The sequence below is a fragment of the Budorcas taxicolor genome, chromosome 11 (genome assembly GCF_023091745.1).
Source record: "Budorcas taxicolor isolate Tak-1 chromosome 11, Takin1.1, whole genome shotgun sequence".
Classification (NCBI taxonomy): Eukaryota; Metazoa; Chordata; class Mammalia; order Artiodactyla; family Bovidae; genus Budorcas; species Budorcas taxicolor.
In genome coordinates this window covers 43,007,794-43,031,169 of record NC_068920.1, presented here as the reverse complement: position 1 = coordinate 43,031,169, position 23,376 = coordinate 43,007,794, and the positions used below count along the sequence as shown (strand labels likewise).

General features: G+C 53.4%; 2 protein-coding genes across 2 annotated transcripts; one reads left to right on the top strand and one right to left on the bottom strand.

The window, feature by feature from the left end:
- The first annotated feature begins 4,424 nt into the window (after positions 1 to 4,424).
- Positions 4,425 to 7,818, top strand: GNMT (glycine N-methyltransferase). The gene is made up of 6 exons (XM_052648590.1): positions 4,425 to 4,681; positions 6,150 to 6,277; positions 6,913 to 7,029; positions 7,160 to 7,302; positions 7,408 to 7,529; positions 7,626 to 7,818. Exons 1-6 carry the CDS (start codon positions 4,425 to 4,427, stop codon positions 7,795 to 7,797), a joined length of 939 nt encoding a protein of 312 aa, XP_052504550.1. The 3' UTR covers positions 7,798 to 7,818.
- Positions 7,819 to 8,092: 274 nt separating this feature from the next.
- PEX6 (peroxisomal biogenesis factor 6) lies at positions 8,093 to 21,616 on the bottom strand. The gene is made up of 17 exons (XM_052648390.1): positions 20,690 to 21,616; positions 18,858 to 19,021; positions 18,315 to 18,398; positions 13,984 to 14,086; positions 13,584 to 13,717; positions 12,867 to 12,978; positions 11,866 to 12,074; positions 11,101 to 11,296; positions 10,832 to 10,908; positions 10,558 to 10,690; positions 10,273 to 10,478; positions 10,081 to 10,142; positions 9,767 to 9,875; positions 9,359 to 9,475; positions 9,165 to 9,242; positions 8,871 to 9,010; positions 8,093 to 8,703 (listed from the first exon to the last, which is right to left on the bottom strand). Exons 1-17 carry the CDS (start codon positions 21,569 to 21,571, stop codon positions 8,567 to 8,569), a joined length of 2,943 nt encoding a protein of 980 aa, XP_052504350.1. The 5' UTR covers positions 21,572 to 21,616; the 3' UTR covers positions 8,093 to 8,566.
- Positions 21,617 to 23,376: the final 1,760 nt, after the last annotated feature.

Here is a 23,376-nt window from a genome sequence, read left to right as displayed (position 1 = left end):
AAAGCCAGCAACAAAGAGCCAGTGCAGCCAAAAGTAAATATTTTTTTAAAAAGGCAGCTTGACCCTTATCGCTGCCCTTAAGGGCTGGCTTCTTACAATTTCTTTAAAAGGAATCCAATTTTACTCATTCTTTAAAAGTGTATTTTCCACCTATTAAACTTCCACTAAAATGGTTGTGATTCTCTACTGGGAGATGTAGGTACACCTGGAGATGGGAGGAGTTGACCAACTGCATCACCAGCTCCAGGGGTGGTAATATCTCCTAACGTCATCACTTTTCTAAAGTAGAAAATGTTCTCTGTCCGAAACAAAGCAAGACACTCAAAAGCCAGGTGTCAGTTTTTAAATTTATTTACTTGTTTTTGGCTGCACTGGGTCTTCGCTGCTGCATGTGGGCCTTCTCTAGGTGCGGTGCTCGGGCTCCTCACTGTGGTGGTTTCTCGTTTCAGAGCATGGGCTCTAAGGTGTGTAGGCTTCAGTAGCTGTGATGAACTGGCTTAACTGCCCAGCAGCATGTGGACTATTCCTGGACCAGGGATCGAACCCATATCCCATGAATTGGCAGGCAGATTCTCAACCACTGGGGGCCCAGAGAAGTCGCCAGGTGTTATTTTGTTAGAATTGCTCGCCAAAGTTGGTCTTGGTGTTTTATTATTCCTTTCATCAACATGTGACAGCATGTGCCAAGTCACCTGTTTCAGTGAGCAGTATGTTACCAGGGCTCAACCGGTGTGTCATTTTGACACGGGAGAACAGCTCAGTGAATTCCCTGGTGGTCCATAGTTAGGACTCTGAGCTGCCACTGCCTAGGGCCCGGGTTCAATCCCTGGTTGGAGAACTAAGGTCCCAAGGTGCAAAAAACTAAACAACAAAATAAACAAATAATAATTTAAAAAAAAAACACCCAGATCAGTAAGGTCAATATATTCACAAGAGATTTTACTGGAGGTTAGCACATTGATGAAATACTAATAGATGCACTAAGCTTAATAGTAATGTAGCCGCCATCAATTAGCGTTACCACCCACTGATATAGGGACCAATTTTACACTTATTTGATGGGACTTTATTAAAGCAGACTGAGTCTCACATCATATATTGAAAAGGCTAAGAAAGGATCCACCGTGATAAAAATCCAGTAGACTTCACGTGGGCATCCCAGTGGTCAACCTGGGTAGTCAGCAGAGAAGACTTTTTTTCAGCAGCTTGAACTAGAGCTTGGAAATTGGCATCCCTCCTCTGAACAATGAATTTCTACCTATTCTGAATCAAAACAAAGACATCCAGAATGTCTTCCATTCGTAGTTACTGTATATAATTCCAATTCTAAGATTTTAATGTGTCCTTAAATAGGTTTAGTCTTAGAATTTGTTCCGTTGCAGCCATATTCCCAACCTAGAATCTCTTCTTTTAAAACATATTATACATTTTGGGGGGATTCCCAGGTGGCTCAGTGGTAAAGAATTCACCTGTCAACACAAGAGCCTCAAGAGGTGCAGGTTTGATCCCTGGGTCGGGAAGATCTCTGGAGGAGGAAATGGCAACCCACTCCAGTATTCTTGCCTGGAGAATCCCATTCTTATTTTCAGCTGAGTCAAACTATAAATTGATTTATATTCTATGACTTTCCCTTCCTCGGCCCAGGGCCTCAGATTTGGGTTATCCAAAACTCACAGTGACTAACCAAGTAAAATAAAAGGCAGTTTTTATATTTCGGTGGGCAGAGGACATGGACAAATAATTTAGCAATGAAGGACTGCAATTACTTGGTAACTTTTGGTGGTAATTAAAGAAGATTACAATTAGATATAATTTTCGACCCAGTGAGATATCCATGAATAATATCTTCATGTAGAGAAGCATTGAAACAAACATTTGTTTTGGGTGACAGTATCAATTAATAGAAAAATTCCATTTGGAAAATGATTCCATCATAACCATCTACATGTTCACTCTTTTGAAAAATTATGGGCACATTTTAAATGTTCATAATATGGGGAGTGACTGAACAAGTCACAGCACATCCTCTCAGTGTAGCCAGAAATGATGCTCAAGGCCAAGTAATTTATGGTCAAGAGAAGAAAGTATGTTTTGATAGTTAAAAGTAAAAAGAAAGAAAAAAGGTCCATGAAATTTTATATGTACTCTGATCTTGACTTTTTTTTAATGCCTCTGAATGAGAAAGAAATAAAATAATTACTAACTTCAGGACAAAAATCTTGTCTTTGAAATGAAAAGTATATTTAGAAGCTATAATTTTTAATAAAAAAGAAACTACATGTTTTTAAAATCCAAATTTACTATCAGCATTCATATTATTTTTTTTTAAATCCTATTATAAACTCCCCAGTACAATGTCTTTCTAAGCATGTGGCCAAAGATTCATCTGTAGCGATGTGAACACAAGAGTCCACTGCCTGGGAGTGGGCAGGCCCATTTGAGGTCCTTTGTGAGCTAATACTTTCTAAGGAAAGGTAAGAATGATTACAAATCTGTGGGGTTCCTCCAGCTCCAGGATTCTATAGATGGTAGAAGTGGGAGGGGAGTGGAAGATCCTTGTTCTAAATTCCGTATCTTGGCTCTTCATTTCCTTGCTGTGGGTGGGCTACTCTCTAGTTGCGGTGTGCGAGCTTCTCACTGTGGCAGCTTCCCTTACTGCAGAGCACAGGCTCTAGGTTAGTGGGCTCAGTAGTGATGGCTGAAGGGGGAAACAGAACAGGCTCCATCTGGAAAGCAGGACTCCATCTCAGGCCAGACTGTGGACTTTGAGCTATATGCCCAGTATCTATGGAAACGACATACCAACTGGAAAACCAGGCCCCCAGAAGGAAGAGTCCCAGGGCTCTCCATAGCCTAAAAGAATACCTTAATGATCTGTGTAACAGAATAGAATCATACATTCTATTATGCTTATTGGGGTATGACCACAAGCCTATTGATAATTGTCCACTGTTAACTACCTAGGCTTAAGGCTTATGAATGTGGGTTAACTTTGATTGTATCTTTCTTTTTCCTTTGTTCAGACTAGTTTCAGGAAATTTTGGGGAGGTGGGTTTGGGCATGGGTACGCTTACGGTATATAAGGTTTTCACAAAAACTAGTTGGGTTCCTTGACTAAGAGGAGACTCTGCCTTGGCCCTGCCGGTGTAATAAACTGCACTCCACTCTCTGCGGGCTTCCCTGATAGCTCAGCTGGTAAAGAATCTGCCTGCAATGCGGGAGACCTGGGTTCGATCCCTGGGTTGGGAAGATCCCCTGGAGAAGGGAAAGGCTGGCTACCCACTCCAGTATTCTGGCCTGGAGAATTCCATGGACTGTACAGTCTACAGGGTTGCAGAGAGTCGGACACGACTGAACAACTTTAACTCACTCACCACTCTCTGCATTGTCCTTCTGAGTTTGTTTCCCGGAATGCGGAACAGGTGGCTACAACATGGCCCAGGGCTTAGCTGCCTTGAGGCATGTGGGGTCTTCTCAGATCAGAGATTGAACCAGTGTCCCTTGCATTGCAAGGTGGATACTTAATCACTAGGGTTAGAAGCCCCATCCTGGCTCTTTCTGAAGCCAGAATGAAGACAGGTAGGGAAGGCTGTTCTTGCTGTCTTGGGGTTCCCTGGGTAGCATCATTTTTCTGGGCACCATCCATCTCAGTGCAGGGTCTTGTCCCAGGAAGAGACCTGCTTTGGGAAGGAAGGGTGGATGTACACTAATCAAGGCAAAAGACCAATTTATGAAATGACAGTGAACAACGTGATAGCAAGAGGACTGGACACTCCCAGCCTTGACCCTGGACTTACCACTCTGTGGGCACCTCCATGGAAAGTAGTTGGTCTTTAGAAGAGCGCGTGGTTGGAGAGGAATTTGAACCAAACTGCATCTGAGGCCTTTAAAAAGGCTTGATGCCTCAGCTACAGGATAGAGGAGCACCTGCCCCCAGCTGGGTGGAACTGAGCCAGAGCCGCTCCTGGACTTGAATGGCCAAGCCAGCATTACCCCCCTTCCTTCCTTCCCTAGCTGACTAGGCCCTCATTCAGCTGGACAGTTCTTCTTTAGATACGCTAATACCTTTCTCCCGCCCTGCTACGAACGGTTCAGCCCTGGGCGCTCCTCTCTGCCGACTCAAATTTCTTTCCAGCCTGGGGCGGGGGTGGAGCGGGCATTCTCACTGCTGCCCTTCTCCTGCCCCGCTTCCCTGGCCCTCCAGCGACGTGGGTTGAGTGGGCCGGGGCCTTGGGAGGGTCCTTTCCCGCCGAGGGATGGTCCGGAGGGCCGGATCTTCTGGCAGGCAGGTAGGGCCAGTCCAGGATTGCCAGGCCGCGCCCTCCCGGCGGCCCGGGGCCGGGAGCCGGCAGGGGCGTGTCCGCGCGCTCACCTGCCATTGGGCAGGTGGGGCGGCCGGCGCTCTGGCAGGGGCCGCATTATAAATGCGGAGCCGGAGCCGGGGGCCGCGGCGGCGGGGCCAGGCGCGTCGCAGGATGGTGGACAGCGTGTACCGGACCCGCTCCCTGGGGGTGGCGGCTGAAGGGCTCCCGGACCAGTACGCGGACGGAGAGGCGGCGCGCGTGTGGCAGCTCTACATCGGGGACACCAGCAGCCGCACCGCGGAGTACAAGGCCTGGCTGCTCGGGCTGCTGCGCCAGCACGGCTGCCAGCGGGTGCTCGACGTGGCCTGCGGCACCGGGTGAGCGCGGGAGGGGCCCCGGGGACCGCAGTGAGCGCGAGCGGGGGGCGAGCAGGGGACCCGGGTGAGCGGAAAACCGGGGCACCGAGCGGATGGGGTCGGCTTGGCCCAGGCAGCCGGGCTGTGGACCACGGGCGGGCACGTCGGGGCAGCCTCCTCCGCCGACCCGGGAGCCGGGGCTGGGGCGCGACGCCAGGGCGGGGAATGTGTGTTTGCCCAGGCAGAACGGGCAGGACGGGGCCGAGGAGACCCAGGATGAGAGTGAGGGTGTGGGCACAGCGGATGGGGAAGGCGGGTTCGCCAGGGCGGCGGCCCAAGGCCCGGGTTTTGGGACTAGCCTCACATAAGGTTGAATCCCGCTCCAGCGGCAGCGTTCACACTTAACACTTGTTCAACGTGATGTGCCTCTGCCAAAGCATTGTGCCAGGTGTTTCTGACACATCAGTTTTTAAAATCCTTACGAAACCTCATGAGGTAAGTGTGTGTGTGTGTGTGTGTGTGTGTGTGTGTGTGTTACTCGCTCAGTCGTGCCCGACTCTTTGCGACCCCATGAACTGCAGCCCACCAGGCTCCTCTGTCCATGAGATTTTCCAGGCCAAGGACACTGGAGTGGGTTGCCATTTCCTTCTCCAGGGAATCTTCCCAGCCCAGGGATTGAACCCAGGTCTCCTGCACTGCAGGCAGATTCTTTACGGGCTGAGCTACAAGAGTAGTGATAGCTATTTATGGTTGCAGAAATTTGGCCTCAGAGAGGTAAAGGTGGAACGAGGTTGGTTAAGGTCTGGCTTGTGCTCTGAACCACCATCTGGCAGTTCCCTGGTGGTCTAATGGTTAGGATTCTGAGGTTTCACTGCCCAGGGCCCTGGGTTCAATAGCTGGTGGGAGAACTGAGATCCTGCAAGCCTCATGGGACTGCCAAAAACAAAAGGAAAAAACCCACTATGCAACACCACCTCCTGTGCTCAAGTTACTTAACTTGCAGGAGCTTCAGTTTGCCCCACCTCTCAAATAGGATACCACCACCTACCTTACTGGATTGCCGTGAGTTTTACTTACTTATTTTTGCTGTATGTACCAAGTCTTCATTGTGGGGCACAGACTTCTCTTGCTGCAGTATGTGGGATCTTAGTTTCCCTACCAGGGATCCAACCTGGGCCCCCTGCATTGGGAGTGCAGAGTCTTAGCCACTGAAGCACCAGGGAAGTCCCTGGATTGCCGTAAGGATTAACGCCCATTTGTACAATACCTGACGTGGTGCTGAGAAACAAAAAAGAAAAGGTACCACCGGGTGATAAGAAACAGATTTGCCAGGTCACTTGAGGTCAGCGGAGAGAGCCTGGGGACAGGAAACAGAGGGGCGGACTCTGAAGAGTGGAGGAGACAGGAGTGTTCGGCACAGGGCCTCCTCTTTGCCTCTCCAGGCCTCCCTGAGTGCCCCTCTCTGACTGTCATTCCTGGTCCTGCCCAGGGTGGACTCCATCATGCTGGTGGAAGAGGGCTTCAACGTGACAAGCGTGGATGCCAGTGACAAGATGCTGAAGTATGCTCTCAAGGAGCGCTGGAACCGGAGGCACGACCCTGCCTTTGACAAGTGGGGTACGTGGGTCCAGCCAGGTGCCCTCACTTCTCTCTACCCTGGGCTCCTTTATCAGTTGTGGTGGGGAGCTGTTTTCCTCAAAGGAGGAAATCACTGTCATTTCCCTGAAAAGGGAGGCTTACACACCAGAAGGAGGTACTGAGAATGAGGAGCTAGTTTTAATTATGTTTATAGTGTCCTGTGAAAGTCACTCAGTCGTGTTTGACTGTTTGCGACCCCATGGACTATACAGTCCATGGAATTCTCCAGGCCAGAATACTGGTGTGGGTAGCCATTCCCTTCTCCAGGGGATCTTCCCAACCCTGGGATAGAACCCAGGTTTTCCACATTAGTGGCAGATTTTTTTTACCGACTGGGCCACCAGGAAGCCCATCTTGGACAGGGGGCTTGTCCTGGATGGTGGGCAGTGTCCTGTGCCCCCCAGTAAAAACCCATGAACACAGAGCCCTCCTTCCCAACCATGGTTTCCTCCTCCCCGGGCCCCTGGTCCCCTTCACCCTCCATGTCCATAATGATGCCCTCCCCTGACTGGATGGGGAGTCCCTATGTGTGTCTTGAAGGGGAAACTGAGGCAGGACTGCCCTTGATGGAGGTGGGTGCCACCCTGATCCCTCTTCCCCTCCCTGGCCCCCAGTCATTGAAGAAGCTAACTGGATGACTCTGGACAAAGACGTGCCCCAACCACCAGGGGGTGGCTTCGATGCTGTCATCTGCCTTGGAAACAGTTTTGCCCACTTGCCAGACTGCAAAGGTGAGAGAGGGTGTGGCCTGGGGAGTGGAACCTGCCTTGAACTGTACCCTTTCCAGAGGAGAAAGACGGGACAGAGACTGGCGCTGGGGGCCCTGAGCAGACGCAGCCTCTCTGTCCCCGCCTGGTTCAGGAGACCAGAGTGAGCACCGGCTGGCCCTGAGGAACATCGCAAGCATGGTGCGGTCGGGGGGCGTGCTGGTCATTGATCATCGCAACTACGACCACATCCTCCGCACGGGGTGCGCACCCCCAGGGAAAAACATCTACTATAAGGTGGGGCCCCCTGGGGAGGGCAGGCCCAGGGCAGGAGGTGTGGTCCTGGGGTCCTGGCCTCATGGTAGTTGCAGAGGTTGACACAGCTGGCAACCCTGCCCGCAGAGTGACCTGACCAAGGACATCACGACGTCAGTGCTGACCGTGAACAACAAGGCCCACATGGTGACTCTGGATTACACGGTGCAGGTGCCCGGGGCTGGCCAGAGCGGGTCTCCTGGCTTGAGGTACTGACTTGGCGAGGCGGGGGCGGGGCTGGGGTGGGCGTGGGGGAGGGTGCCAAGACCACCAGTCCTCACGGCAGGTCCGGGGCTCTGCTGCAGTAAGTTCCGGCTCTCCTACTACCCTCACTGCCTGGCATCCTTTACGGAGTTGCTTCGAACAGCCTTCGGGGGCAAGTGCCAGCACAGCGTCCTGGGCGACTTCAAACCTTACAAGCCGGGCCAGGCCTACGTTCCTTGCTATTTCATCCACGTGCTCAAGAAGATGGCCTGAGCGAGGCCTTGGCTCCCACCCTCTGCCCCGGGGCTGCCAGGCTCTGTCTGGGGAGGAGGGGACCTCGGGAGGAGGGGACCGGTGGCTCCACAGTGTGGCTCCTCAGGGGGGATCCTGGGGGTGTGGGGAGGGGCAGACTTCCGCTGCGCTCGGGAGGACGGAAGGCTGAACAATACAGTCTGTGCCTTTTCAGGTCCTGTTCCCCTTGTGTTCCTGTCAGAAGGATGAGGCTCTGGGGGTTTGCGCCTCCGCAGCCCTGCTCGTCCCCACACCAACCTTTCTGACCGCAACTCCAGCAGGGGGCAGCATACACTTTATTTTCAGCCCCAGACGGGGCTTCCCTGATGGCTCAGATGGTGAAGAATCTGCCTACAATGCGGGAGATTTGGGTTTTGATCCCTGGGTTGGGAAGGTCCCCTGGAGGAGGGAACGGCTACCCACTCCAGTATTCTTGCCTGGAGAATTAAATGGACAGAGGAGCCCGGCAGTCTACAGTCCATGGGGTCGCAGAGTCAGACACATCTGAGTGACTGCCATGCTTCCCACCGGGGCTTCCCTCAGGACCAGACACCTCCTCCTGAGCAGAGGGGCCTGAGCGTTGGAGCTGGCCTGGAAGGCAGACAGGTCCAAAGAGGGTGCGTCCTGAGCTCTCCTGGGGCGCCTGATGGCACTTGGCACCCAGGGGGTCGCCCGGAGGTGGGCGGACGGCGGCTTTTGGTCTCAGGCCTCCGTGAGCCCCTGTGGGCAGGTCCCAGGCAGCAGGGGGCTCCTAGCAGGCGGCAAACTTGCGTTGGATGCGCTTGTACCGGAGCAGCTCGTGCTCGCTGACCGAGGGCTGCAGCCGGGCCGCGGCCTGCAGCAGGTCCTCCATGGTGAGCAGTAGGGCCGAGCTCCCGGGCTCCAGGCCTATGGGTGACAAGAGGAGGCTGTGGTCTCTGCCTGAGCAGCGCCCCAGGTAGGCACCTTCTTGCCTGGAGGCCCCCAGGGGGTCAACAGACCCTCTTCTGAAGTCCAGAACCAGGCCTGGTGCCCACCAGTTTCTGGTGGACCTCTGGGCCGGGGGAGCGGCTCACCTTCCTCCAGGTCCCGCACTTGGCGTTTGAGGGCAGCCGTCATGGCATCGGAGCACAGGGAGTAGAGGTCTGCGCCCGTCAGCTGGGGCGGGCAGTGGTCTAGGACGTCCACCAGGCTCACAGAGGGCTCCAGCCTGAACCTGTTGTAGGGACACAGGAAGAGTCTTACTGGCTTCCCCGACTCCATTGGAAGGCATCCCTGACCAGCTTATCGTGGACTTTGCACTCATCTCCTAGGCATCCCCAGGCCCAAGCCCCTGGGGTGGGGGCGCTCCTCCCTCTAATGGGGCATACTTGCGTGTGATGGCACTCAGAACACGGAGCTGGGAGGCGCGGTCCTCATTCACCCCCACAAACACCAGCTTGTCAAACCTTTAGGGAGATAGGTGGGTGTCAGGGAGCCCAGCATGAGGGTGGAGAGGCACAGATAGGGGTTGAGGGACAAGTCCAGAGGGGCGTGGTGGAGGTGAGAGGGACAGGGCGCACACCTGCCAGGCCGCAGAAGGGCAGGGTCCAGCAGGTCTGGTCTGTTGGTGGCTCCGATCACAAACACATCCTGGGTGCTGTGAAGCCCGTCCAGCTCAGCCAGGAGCTGAGACACCACCCTGCGAAGGAGGAGGTGAAAATGAGAGTGCATGGTGCATCTTCACCCTCTCGCCTCCACAGGGTGCGCCTCTGCAGGCTGTCTCCGCAGGGACCCCTGGCCGGTCGTGCCCTGTGGACCCTCCCACCGTGGCTCCCATCTCTTCAAAGCCCCAAACCCAATTCCACGGCCCCTTTTAGCTTCTGCTACATGATCACAGAACCAGAAGGGCAGGAACCCTTTAGGCTGCAAAGACTAGTACAACCTGTCTCACAACCTGTCTTGGACCCCAGAATCTGGCTCAGACCCCCACCTGTCCATCACACCTCCAGAGTCTCCACTTCGCCCCCGGTTTGGGGCCAAGGAGTCCAGTTCATCAAAGAAGATGATGCAGGGAGCTGCAGCCCTGGCCCGGGCAAACACTGAGGAGAGAGGGGCCCATAGGATGGGGAAGCCCGGCAGGGTGGGGGTTAGATGTCAGGAGGTGGGGAGGGCAACCCAGGTTGACAGCTGATCACTAGCACTTCAGGTAAAGGGCCCTCCAGGCAGGAACCTGACCTGGGGAGAGGAAGACTGGCAGTGATGGCTAGCAGCCTGAGGGCTCTCCCTCTGCCCCCACTCACTCACCTTCCCGTACATTCTCCTCGCTTTGGCCCACGTACATGTTGATGAGCTCGGGCCCTTTCACGCTGAGGGAGGTGATAGGAGAGGGTCAGACTCCTCAAGACACAGAAACAGCTGACCTGGCCACCCCCTTCTGCTCCCCAGCTAGCGGCAGCCCCCAGTCCACCTGCCCTCCCGGCCAGGCCCAATTGCCACCTGAGGAAGGTGAGGCTGCACTCTGTGGCCACCGCCTTGGCCAGGAGGGTCTTGCCCGTGCCAGGGGGCCCGTGAAGCAGAAGGCCGGAGCGCCTCAGGCCTAGGCTGAGCAGCTCAGGGTGCTCCAGAGGAAGCTGAATCGTCTCCAGAATCTCCTTCTTCACCTCCTGCAGCCCACCCACGTCGTGCCAGGACACTGAGGGGATCTAGGAGACGGGAAGGGTGTGGGTGGACACCGGCTGGTGCAGGGCACTCCAGTCCCATCCCCATGGGCCTCGTGTCTACCCTGGGGGCTCCGATGGCTTGGGAGTGAGCAGCCTGCAGCTGCTCCAGGGCCTGCCCGAAGTCCTCAGCCAGGAGAGGGAAGCCCGCCGCACACAGCTCCCCCTCATCCTCCTCACTCAAGCCGCCGGCCCAGCTGCAAAGAGAAACCCAGGGAAGCCTGTGGAGGACCAGCTCTGAGGCCTCCTTCCCACTGGCGCCCTCACCTTCCTCCCTTCCTCTCCAGCCCCTGCCCGCCCAGATTGCCTCTTGTCCCTCCCACACCCAGCTTCCTTACCCTGAGTTCTTGATCCTGGTGCAGGCTGCCCGGCTGCTGTGGGTCAAAAGGGCGTAGAGATCCCCCACCACAAAGCCCTGGGGAAGCACAGGAGAGGACATGTGAGCAGGCACAGCAGGCAGGCCTCCATGCGGGGAGGGAGGGGCAGTCCCCTGGCTGATGCACGGGCCCAGCACTGAGGCCTCGGGTTCTCCACCCTCACTTGCGCGCAGCAAGACTGCCCCGCAACCAGAGTGCACGAGGAGGCCGGCGCCCTGCCAGGCACTCACCGCACAGCGCCGCGCCAGCTGTGCCAGGTTCACCTCTTGGCCCAGGGGTAGGTGGGCAGTGAGAGCCCGGAGGACGCTGAGCCGCTGCGCCTCCGCTAGCACGGGCACCTCCAGCTCGTGAGGAAACGCCGTCTGCACGTCCGCGGGCAGGTCCTGGGCCCGGCTGGTGGTGGCCACGACCATCAGGGGAGGGCAGCTGTGGACGGGGAGTGGGTACTGACGGCAGGAAGGTGGCCAGCAGCCCCTGAGTGCAGCCTCGTCCCGAGGCTGGTGCAGGAGGGTGGCTGCGGGGCCAGGATGCGAGAGGGAGATGGAAGCCCCAAAGCTGCCCAGATGGGGCATCCCTCCACACACAGGGAGCTCAGTGAGAGCAGAGGCTGTGCTTTAGCATTCACAAAGAAACGGGCCATGGCTCAGTCAGTAAAGAATCTGCCTACAATGCAAGAAACAGGGGTGCAATCCCTGGGTTGGGAAGATCCCCTGGAGAAGGGAATGACAACCCACTCCAGTATTCTTGCCTCGGAAATCCCATAGACAGAGGAGCCTGGTGGGCTACAGTCTATGGGGTCGCAGAGTCGGACACGACTGAGCAACTAAGCACATACAAGAAATAGCAGGGCCCGCACCCTCCACCCTGTGGGCACCCCCACCCGCTCAGCTCAGGGCTGCCTGGAGAGTAGCCAGGTGGGACGTCTGAAAGCCACTTCGGGGGTTGGGGAGAGAGGGCTGGCCCCACTACTTTCCCCGCTCAGCACTGGATGCTACCTGGCGAGCGGGTCTTCATCCAGGAGGAGGTGCCGCAGCGTGGCCACCACCCGGGAGTCCTCGCCCAGTCCATCACGGTCCCTGCCCAGTAGGTCCATGGCTGTCAGCAAAAGAACCACAGGCCGGCAGCGCCGGGCCCGGGAGAAAGCGGCCTGCAGCTTTGTCTCCACAGCGGCGCTACTGTCTGCACAGAGGCTGGAGCAGGGCACCTGGGGAGGGGGTCCCAACGGGCCTGTGAGTAAGGGAAGGGGCAGGCACAACCAGGATAGGAGAACGGGGTTGGGGGAGGGAGGGCTCAGAAGGGGCAAGCTGTCTTTTTGGAGGATGGGGATGGGGGAGGAAGGCAACACTGGCCAAGCCCTAACTCTGCTTTTCCCTAACCACGTTCCCTGGACTGCCCACCAAAAGCTTGGCAGTATCCTCTTTTCATTTATTTATTTTTAATTTTATTTATTTGACTGTGCCAGGTTTTAGTCATAGCACGTGGGATCTAGTTTCCTGACCAGGGATTGAACCCAGGCCCCTCTGCATTCGGAGCTCTGAGTCTTAGCCACTGGACCACCAGGGAAGTCCCAGTATTCTCTTTTCAAAATAATTAATTTTACTTTTGGCTGCACTGGATCTTCCTTGCTGTGTATGGGCTTTCTTTGCAGTGAGTGGGGGCTACTCATTGCGGTGGCTTCTTCTGTTGCAGAGCATGGGCTCTAGGGTATGTGGGTTTAGGTAGTGTGGTGCATGGGTTTAGCTGCTCTGCAGCACGTGGGATCTTCCTGGATCAGGGATCAAACCTGTGTCCCCTTCACTGGCAGACAGATTCTTAACCACTGGACCACCAAGGAAGTCCCGGAGTGTCTTCCTTCTTGAGAGCATCTCTCAGTAGCTCAGCATCACGGGACTATGACTGATCCACTGGCCCAGTGGGCCCGGTGGTCAGAGGGGAGAGGGAGAATCTGGGCTGCGGAGGAGATGGAGTTGGGGGTCTACTTTCTAGGGACCCTCACCTTCAATAAGTGGAGTCCAAGGCGGCTGCAGGCAGCGGCAACTGCAGTGGTCTTCCCACTGCCCGGGGGACCCCGTAGAAGGACACTGCCAGTCCCTGTCAGCAGGGCACCCCTGCAACCAGAGAACAGACATTTGCTTCCTCTATCTTGCCCAGAAGGCAGTTCCCAGTGACACAGGCCCCCTCAGATCCAGAAAGCAGACACTCTCCTTGAGGCACCCCTCCCTGCCAGGGTCATCACCACATAGTGAGGCCGTATTTCCCATACCATCAGTGGAATTCTGGCAGGGGCCTGGGGCATATCCAGGGGATTAACTTCTTTTTGTCATCAGTGAAACCTTGGCTGTTCTGTCTGGTCTGGATTGTATGGAGGGAATTAGGGAGGGGTCTGTAGCTACACATGGGCCAGTGGTATGAGGACCTCGTCTTTAAGGGCCCAGGTGGTGAAGGGTGGGATGACTAGTGGGCTCCCCAAGGGAAGGGAAGCCTCAGAGACAAATGACCCCGGGGGAGAGTCTCCCTACACAGCTGACCTTGGAGGGTAGAGGTTACTCCCAAAAAGAAGTCTGGGAATTTGCTTACGGATGGGACATGGGCTAGGGGCCTGGGCCCAATGGCTGGAGGAAGGCCCACCCAATCCCACCACGGCCAGGGCATCAGACACTGCTGTCTGGCCTGCTGCTCCTCCGGGGATGCTCCGGGCAGCCTCCTCACTCACCCTGGCTGGAGGCGAGGCTTCAGGGCGGCACAGAGCTCGGTCACCAAGGCCTCCAGGCCTGGAGGAGACAAGCTGCTCCAGGGAGTGGAGTCCCCTGAAGGAAGCCTTGGAACCAGGCTCAGGGTAGAACCCACCTGTGAAAGGTGGGAGGAAGCTTTAGTTTCTAGACGTTCTTTTGAATTTACTTTATTGAAGTATGGTTGATTTACAATGTGGTGTTACTTTCCACCATACGGCATAGTGATTCAGTTAAACACGGATAGAAAAGTCTGCATCTACTAATCCCGAACTCCCACTCCATGCCTTCCCCAACTCCTTCCCCCTTGGCAGCCACCAGTCCGTTCTATAGAAGTTCTTTCTGCTCCTTTCCCCAGGTCAACCCCCACTGCCAGGGCCTCACCAAGTACAAGGAGGTATGGGCGGTGTCGGCTAAGTAGGCTCTGGCTTGCCCGTCTGGAGCGTCCCCAACTGTTTTCTTCACTTTAAAAAACATCTCTTGCCACCTGCAGGGAAAGAGGCCCAATGAACCCCAGATCCAGAGCTCACATCTACTCCTCCTTCAGGGCAAGGCGCTGTCTCAATCAGAGGTCCGATGCAGGGACAAACAGAAGAGCAGCGCAAAGAAATGCCCCCAGATGTGGCGGAGGTGCGGAGGAAGCGGGGGACGTGGTGGTAAAGGAGAGCAGGTGGTTTTTCTTGTCTCTCTGACGGGATCATACGTGTTTTAAGACCAGGAGCTGTGCCTGTCCTTGGCACCCCTCATACCAACATCACCTGAGGGTGTGTTTCTCCTGCCCACTCACTCCGATGGGAGAAGACACTGCCGCACCAAGCAGTGACCAGGACCGTCTTCACTAGCTTGAGAACACAGACTCTCCCTCAAATATGCATCCACCAAAAAAAAAAAAATGTACCCACCAAGGCCACCTAAAACCTCAAAAGAAAGAGTCCTTCAGCTCTTCCTCAGTCACCCACAAGATCTAACTGCAAGCAGATTCCTTCATAATGACATTTAGTGATTAATGTTTCTCTATTTTGGCTGTACATTAGAATTATCTGTGAAACTTAAAAAAAAAAAAACCAACATCTCTCACATTCTGTGATTCCATTCAGTAGAGGAGTGGTTGCCAAAAGCTGAGGGAAGGAGGGAACGGGAGTGACTGTTGGTGGGTGGGGGTTTCTTTCTGGGCTGAGGAAAATGTTTTGGAATTAGTGATGTTGATGGCACAACCTTGCGAATATATTAAAAGCCACTGACTTATATACTTTAAAAGTGTGAATTTTATGGTATGTGAATTATATCTGAATTTTACAATTAACATTTTCCTTCCTTTGGGAAAAAAATAAATAAAAAGACTGCAGAGGCTCTAGCCTAACCCTGATTCTGCTCTAATAGGTCTGGGGAGGGGCTCAGGCATTTTTATTTTTCAAAAGCTCCCAACCATAACCAGGGCTGTGCAGTCACTGGCTAGTCTAAGAATGAGTTAGGCTTACTCAGCCTACCAAGAGGGTGAGGGTAGCAGACAGCAATTACTAGTCCAGTTTTCCAGATACAGAGACGAACTACTCCCGTCTTTAATCCTCAGGCAGCACGGCAATGGCAGAGCCCGGGCCTCTTTCAGGTCTAATTGGGGTACAAATTCCTTTGCTTAGTATCCCACAGTCACACAGCTGCTCGCTCTGGCAGCAGAGAGGTGTGGGGGTGGGAACGCCTTCGGGTGGAAGGGGAGGCATACTAGGTTAGGGACTACCACCAGAGGCTGTGAAAGAGCTGGAACATAAGGAAAGCTGTCCCACTGTTTTTTTCTGTTTGTTTGGTCGGCTGCACTGTGCGGTTGGTGGCGTTTTAGTTCCCCAACCAAGGACTGAACCCAGCCCTGGCAATGAAAACACTGAGTCTGTACCACTGGACGGCCAGGTAATTCCCTGTCCTACTGCTATTCATTATAAATTAGTGTTGTGTTAGTTGCTCAGGCCTGTCTCACTCATTGGGACCCCATGGACTGTAGCTTGCCAGGCTCCTCTGTCCATGGATTCTCCAGGCAGCAATACTGGAGTGGGTTGCCATTCCCATCTCCAAGGGATCTTCCCAACCCAGGAATAGAACCCAGGTTTCCCACATTGCAGGCAGATTCTTTACTGTTTGAGCCACCAGGGAAGCCCATAAATAAGTGATGGGTGAGTCTACAACCTAGACTCTCGATCAAGCTGAACCACCTCAGTCAGATGCATCTAGCAGCCAATGGAATCCAAGGAGGAAGAGCCCTGGGGCAGGGAGGGGGCAGGGAGACACGCCCACCTCTCCCCCTCACAATCCCCGCTCCTCTCCGCCCCCACTCTCCATCCAAGGAGAGTGGATGGGGCCACCTCTTTGAGGTTGGCCAGACCTCTGGAACATATCTGGACACTGCTGGGGAACACGGGGTTGCATTCCTGAGAGCCAGACAGCAGACAGTGGAGCTCGATCTCCGCCCCCCCAGCCTGGTGTGGGAGGTGGAGCACGGGGAGTAGGACCAGCTGCACCACGGCCAGTGGACTTCTGTGCCAGGGATCAGGGGAACCTCCATCCAGGGAGCCTCTTACCAGGTCCAAGGAGTAGGGGGTACAGCACTCATCTCTGTCCTTGAACCTGTCTGCCCACCTGGCTCTACTTTTCCAAACCCACCCAGAGGTTTCAGAACTACATGCTCAGCACCCAGAGGACGGAGGCAGGCCTCCAAGGTGCTGGTATGGTGGAGGTCCAGGAACAGGACTGGCTTACTGGTCTGTCTCAGGAGGGTCGAGTGCCTGTTTTCCTTTCAAAGTACAAAAAGTGGGCATTCTGCAGCTTTCCTGCAGAGAGCTAGCTCACAGACAGTTGCTCTATTTAAGATGGACTTCCCAGGTGGCAGAGTGGTAAAGAATTCGCCTGCCAATGCAAGAGATGCAAGAGACATGGGTTCAATCTTTGGGTCAGGAAATCCCCTGGAGCAGGAAATGGCAACCTACTCCAGTATTCTTGCCTGGAAAATTCCATGGACAAAGGAGCCTGGTGGGCTACAGTCCACGGGTCACCAAGAGCCGGACACGACTGAGCACGCACACACACAAGATGGATAACAGAAGTTGGAAGTGATGGAGAGCAGCCGGGCATTCTCCACCAGGCTCCAGTTGTAAATCTGATGGGAAAGCTCAAAGAAGCACCCTGGAGCACCAAATGGAATTACACATGGCACCACAGGCCCCTCCTCTGGGTACCACAGCCCTGAAACTGGAGAGATTGAGCACTGGCCAGAACCAAGCTCTGAATGTTGACCAAAGCTGAATTAGGTACTCCAAACAAGGCACTGCTCTCTTAGCAGAGGACCCAGGCTGGCTCGGCCTGAGACCCTGGGTATGATGGCTCTTGTGCCCAAGTTTCTGCAGGGTGGTCCCACCACCTCACTGGGATTTCCTGGAAAGTTGGGCTAGTGTCTTCTTCTTCTAATAAATCCTTATAGGAAATCCATCTGGGGGTAGGAAGCTATACATTTTCCCCCTTCACATAAAGCCAAGCAGTCTCTGAATTCTGAATTTTTTTTGGCTGCGCCATGTGGTATGTAGGATCTTAGTTCCTCCATCAGGGATTGAACCTGCTCCCCCTGCATTGGGAGTGCAGTCTTAGCCACAGGAAGTCCTTGCCTTACCATTTCATATGCAGTCTCTGCAGTAAGAATCAACAGGGGGAGGAGAAAGGTTGGCCTCCTTGTTTTAGGTCCCTGGCTCAGTTACGCTCTCTTTCTCACTCTCTGTTGAGGATAAGGAAAGACAGCAGGTTTCTCAAGGGCAAATCCCTTCCTCTCCTGTCTTGGGAGACAACACTGCAAAGCAGCATGTCCACATTCCATCCATTAGAGCAGAAATCATGATGGTACTGGGGCTCCTCTGGCTCAGTGTATGGGAGGTGTGGCCCAAACAGCACTGGTTGAGAATGGAAAGCAGGGCTTCCCTGATGGCTCAGCGGTAAACAATCCACCTGCCAACGCAGGAGACACGCATCTGATCCCTGGTGAGGGAAGCTCCCATATGCCGTGGAGCAACTAAGCCCGTGTGCCACAACTATTGAGCTTGTGCTCCACAGCTGGGGAGCCACAACTACTGAAGTCTACATGCCCAGGGCGTGTGCTCTGCAACAAGAGAAGCCACTGCAATGAGAAGTTAGCGCACCACCACTTGAGAGTAGCCCCCGCTTTCTGCAACTCGAGAAAAGTCCACACAGTAATGAAGACCCAGCACAGCCAAAAAACAAAATAAACACACAAACAAATAAAAAATTATTTTAAAAAGAATGGAAAGCAGGGGGGACTTCCCTGGAGATTCAGGGGTTAAAACTCTGAGCTTCCACTGCAGGGGCTGTGAGTTCAATTCCTGGTTGGGGGAGTTCCTCATGCCACGAGGTGCAGCCAAAAAAAAAAAAAGAAAGTGAGGAATCCCACCTTGGACTAGGCCATTGAACCATTCTTAGTGCTTTACTATACCTAGGACCACCAATCAATTTGAGGATAAACACCTCCCAAAGCCAGCAGGCAGTGGCTCTTAATTCTCTTTTCAGTCACACGCCTATTTGAGAACATGAGAGTAGGTACCTTCTCTCCCAAAAATCATGCATGACAACAACAAAATGTTCTTATGCACAGAATTATTCCATTCAACTTGAGGACTCCTGCACGCAGGTTAAGAATACCAGCTGCAGGAGAGGAGGCAGCTCCATACCTGGGCAGTTTCTCTGGGCTTCCTTCCAGGATCTCTACTTGCCCAACTGTTGGCACACACAGGACATCCCCTTCCTGGACTGCCCTGTAACACAGCGGTAGCCCTGGTCAGCTCACAATGGGAGTAAATAGCAGGCGCCTGACATATCCCCACATGCCCTCAACCTGCAGACTGTTTCTCAGGGGCCTACTGCCCACCCAGAGATCCCAAGCAGTTGTCCAGAGAACAAGCCAGACCTAGAAAGAGCTTTGGGATACGGCAGAGAGGGGATCAGAGAACAGAGAGAGGGGCAAAGCAGGATCCTGGCTTTTTGGGGGGCCTCCTCAAATCAAAGTGGTTTCTCAATCTAGAATGTCTGGATTTACCCTCCTGGCCCAGATTTCTCTTGACTATCTGACACACCAGGAGGCTTCTAGCCATGTACTGCCTTAAACTGTGGCTTTTTAAAATCAGAGGCTTTCTGGTATCTGAATCTCAGGTCTGGGATAGGAGGAGTTCATTGAGGGTGGTGTGCTACCCTCCTGCAAGGGGGAAGCGGCTAACCTGGGTGTCTGAAAGTGCCGGTAAAGGACATGGTCATAGTTTCCATTAGTGCTGTAGTGAGGAGACGACACAATTTCGATGTGTAACTCTTTGGCAAACAGAGGCCCAGGCAGCACTGAGCAGCTTCCTTTGTCTTCAGGGGTGCTGGAGCCCTCCAAATACCTCTATGAGAGAAATAATCACCACCTTAGAACCTTCTCCCGAGGACTCAGGCTCTGCCCAGTCTCTTAGCAACCAACACTTCTACTTTCATCCTTTATCCTTCCCATAACCACAAGGGTTGTGAGACGGGAGACCTACGAGAGGAGAGCTGAAGACCTATATCTTCCTTAGAAAACAGAAACCTCTCCTTCTAATGGGCACCCGGAAGAGACTTCTGACTCTGATTTTCCTGACTCTAGCTCCAAAGAGTTCACCAGTGATGATAACCACTCTGTGACACCTTTATACTGGCCCAGAGCCAGTGAAATGGTAAAGACATTTAACTCCCACAAGTCATTTGAGTGACACCAGGCAGCCACTGGGAACATTAATTGGACATTAGTGAGGACACTGAATTCAGGCTCCAGGTAAAGGACATGATCACACTGAAGCCGAAAGGGCGGGGTCAGGTGAATGAGCTCCTGTCTGAGTGCTCCAGTATTTTTCCTCCATTTAGAAGGAAAGCCACACCTGACTCCCATTCATGCACATCTTTTATCTCTTCTTGACATTCCACAGCACTAACTGGCTATGCCAGCATTATCTAATATAACTTTCTACAGTGATAGAAAAATTCTATATTTACATGTGGCTACTGAACACAACATGTGACTAAAGCAATCAAATAACTGAATTTTTTACTTTACTTACTTTCAGTTGATTTAAAGAACCAGCCAGGGGCTAGCAGCTTTTGTACTGGTCAGTGTAGGCCTAAATCATACATCCAGGTGCTTAATTAAACAGTAGACTATATTTGTCCCCCTGAACACAATTATCTTCTGGAAGTAAGTTCCTTAAAGGTAGAAAGCAAAAACTCCTCTTGGATGTATTTAATCTAATATTAAAATTAAACACCAAGCACTAAGGATAATAAAAAGCCCGTCCCTTCAAGGACAAATATACAATTGAGAATTAGAGTACGTGATCATAACAAAACTATAAAATAAAAGCTCTTGGAAAGGTACTAAATGCTATAGGAAAAAGTAATGTTAAATTTGTGGTGTAAGATTTTGCAAGGCTTTAAGAAGCAGGTGGTGTCTGGAGAAGGGCCTTGAAGGAGGAGGAGGTTAGCAGAATAGAAGGGAACTTGAAGTCAAGGACAGCATGAGCAAAAGATGGGGGTATGATTTTCCATACTACCCAATACAATACTGGATGTGTGTGTGCGCCTTCTCAGTCATGTCCAACTTCCACCAGGCTCCTCTGTCCATTGGATTTTACAAGCAAGAATACTGGAGTGGGTAGCTATTTCCTCCTCCAAGGGATCTTCCTGATCTAGGGATCAAACTCACACCTCCTGCATTGGCAGGTGGATTTCCGCCTACTTGGGAAGCCCACAATACTGGATACATTGCAACAATTTAACAAATAACTGACTAGATTTAGTACATTCAGACGCATGGTAATTTGGCTGTAATTCTTACCTTTCACCTGAACAGTGAAAGCCCTTCCATGAACCAACATGTTTTAATTGTAGAGAATGGATAAATAAGGCTAAGAGGTGTTAAGGGAAAAGTCCAAGCTCTAAGGAGTAAAGGATCTAAATTTTACAGCTCTCATCTTCCAATTCAGTTAAGGCAAAGAAGAGAAAAAGAGGAGGAAGCATTCCTGATCTCAGTCCTGTATCCTACCTGGATTTTGAGCTCTCCCACGTCCAGGGGATCACAGCCGAGATTAAAAGCCAGAGTGGCAGGCACAAGGGCCAGTCCATCAGCGAGAGGCTCTCCCGGCTGCCCAGAGCCGGGTCCCAGTCTTTCAGAGAGGTTCCAGCGAGGCTCTAGGACTTGGACTGTGGCCAGATGTGGCTGAGAAGTGTTCGATGACTCTCCAGCCCGGGTCACCCACACCCATTCGCCCTGGAAGAGGCCGAGGCTGCGGAGACAGCTCCGGCTCACCCCTAGTGCATCTCCAGTCCCTCCCAGAACGCCCCTTAGTCGCCGGACTGTGCCAGAGGCCGCGAAGGAGGACACCACCGGCGGGAGAGGGAGCCGGCTGCTGTTCTCAGCCTCTGGACCCAGTTTGGCCCGCCCATGGAGCTCAGTCACAGCTAGCCGCGTCCCTGGACCCAGCAACCCTTGCAACGCCGGCCGCGTCTCCAGCACCCGCGGTCCGGGCACGGGCAGGGTCTCTCCGCGCCTCACCAGCAACGGCCCGACTCTCGGTCCGAGTCCAGGCCCAGATGAAGTGCCAAGCAGCGCCCAGCCCAGCGACGGGGGCCGCCGCACCGGCCGCGCCCGCACCCACGCCCCGGAGCCCAGAGCCAGGAGCTGCAGCAGAGCGCGGCTAACCAGCAGCTGCGGGGGCCCCGGACCCTGCTCTTCGGTGTCCGCGCCGGGTCCCTCCAGGGCAGCCACCAGCAGCGCCGGCCCTGCCGGGCTCTCCCCTGCAGGCCTCAGCGCCAGCACTAGGCCCAGCCCTGCAGCAGGCCACGGGCCCCCGGGCGGCAGCAGCACCGCCAAAGGGGGTGTCTCGGTCGGGAAGGGCTCCAGGACTCGCAAGACTGCCAGCGCCATGGTGACAGGAGACCAAAGAGCACAGCGAAGAAGGGCGCCTTCCTGAGCCTGAGAGCTAGACGTCCAGGAGGATCACACGCCGCTTCCGCTTCCGGCAGGGGCGGCCCTAGGGAAGTGGGCGGGGCGGCGGGTGCAAGGGCGTGCTCCAGGAGGGTGAGCTGCGCCTTGGATCGATCCGAAAGGTGCCTCGGTGGCAGTCAGTCACTGTGGTCGGGTAGTCCACGCACACCGCCTGTGAGACGTGTGTACAGGGATTTACCTTCCGGGCCCGCCTGGGGAGTAACGTCTTCCAACTAACCTCCCCACGGGCATGTCCTCAACAATTTATTGAATGATCAGTGAACGATCATTGTGCCCTGGACCAAACTTGGCCCACTGCTGGGAGCTGTGGGTATAGTGTTTAGGAAGGTGTCCACTCGTGGAACTATAGGCATTGAGGTTTGGAGGTTTGCGGGAAGGTTGCAGGAGGGAGTGGTAGGGTTATATGTCTCAGACAGGCATTTGGATGTGGAGCGGCTGCTGGCTGAATTACTGCAAATGATTTCATGTAGCCGTGTAGTGCTTGGTGCTGCCACACCTGTTCCAACACATTCTACACAAAACCCACGTTCTAGTGTTTCTTGTCCTGCTTATTGTCCTGTTCATTCTATTCCCACCAAACTTGAAACAAAGACAAAGCAGCTTCCCTTTCTCATCTCTCCAAAACTAGATGTTCTCTCTCCTCATTCCTTGTAGACTGGAGATCCATTCCCATTTCCACCGTAGAGAGGAATGAACAGCAGATGAAGCAGGAGAAATTCAAGGCTTCAGTCATTGAGTACCAGACCAACAGCTTGTTTCTCATCTGGGCTGTTACTTAACAGTCCTTCCTTGTCCACACCTCCACTGCTCTGTATAGACACCTGAACACTAGCTGGCCACACTCCCAGTTATTAACAGTATACTTGCATTTAGAATCAATGGCTTGGAGGATTCCCTGGCGGTCCAGGGGTTAGGACTGAGTGCTTCCATTGCAGGGGTCACAGGTTTGATCCCTGGCTAGGAAACTAAGATCACACATGCTGCTCAGTGTGACTGAAAACTAAAAAGAATCAATGGATTGGTTGGTGGCAATATCCTCTTTCTGGACCTTGCATTCTCTTTCTTGCCTTCTCTGCCCAACTTTCTCCTTTCCTTCATCTTGAGGCAGTCCTCTACTTTGTACATTTTGCATTCCTGAAAATTTCCTGAAAATCTGGGAGGTTACTATAAGATTTACGTATTGTAAGGTATTTCTATCCCTAGAAAGACAAGAAAAAAAATTTAATGTTTGACATAGGACTAGATGTACCTCTAGTCCTAAAACTAAAATTGCCAAGTTGTACATCTTTAAAACTGCATGCTTCCCTGATAGCTCAGTTGGTAAAGAATCCACCTGCAATGCAGAAGACCCCAGTTTGATTCCTGGGTCGGGAAGATCCGCTGAAGAAGGGACAGGCTACTCACTCAGTATTCTTGGGCTTCCCTTGTGGCTCAGCTGGTAAAGAATACACCTGCAATGTGCGAGACCTGGGTTCGATCCCTGAGTAAGGAAGATCCTCTGGAGAAGGGAAAGGCTGCCCACTCCGGTATTCTGGTCTGGAGAATTCGATGGACTATTTAGTCTATGGGGCCACAAATATTCGGACTAAACTAAGCGACTTTCACTTTCACTTTCAAGAATGTACTAGGTACCTGAATTCACAAGGATGAACGTTCCCATTTCACGGACAGAGGAGCCTGGCAGGCTACAGTTCATGGGGTTGCATAGTCGGACATGACTGAGT

Bases quoted from the DNA above. Each gene is read 5' to 3' on its own strand.
- GNMT (XM_052648590.1), top strand. From the start codon at position 4,425: ATGCGGAGCCGGAGCCGGGGGCCGCGGCGGCGGGGCCAGGCGCGTCGC. The intron at 6,278-6,912 runs GTACGTGGGTCC...CCTGGCCCCCAG, and splicing joins CCCTGCCTTTGACAAGTGGG to TCATTGAAGAAGCTAACTGG. The intron at 7,303-7,407 runs GTGGGGCCCCCT...CCCTGCCCGCAG, and splicing joins GGAAAAACATCTACTATAAG to AGTGACCTGACCAAGGACAT.
- PEX6 (XM_052648390.1), bottom strand. From the start codon at position 21,571: ATGGCGCTGGCAGTCTTGCGAGTCCTGGAGCCCTTCCCGACCGAGACA. The intron at 9,476-9,766 runs GTGGGGGTCTGA...CCTCCTTCGCAG, and splicing joins TCTGGAGGTGTGATGGACAG to GGTGGTGTCTCAGCTCCTGG. The intron at 9,011-9,164 runs GTATGCCCCATT...TCCCTACAACAG, and splicing joins CTGAGTGCCATCACACGCAA to GTTCAGGCTGGAGCCCTCTG.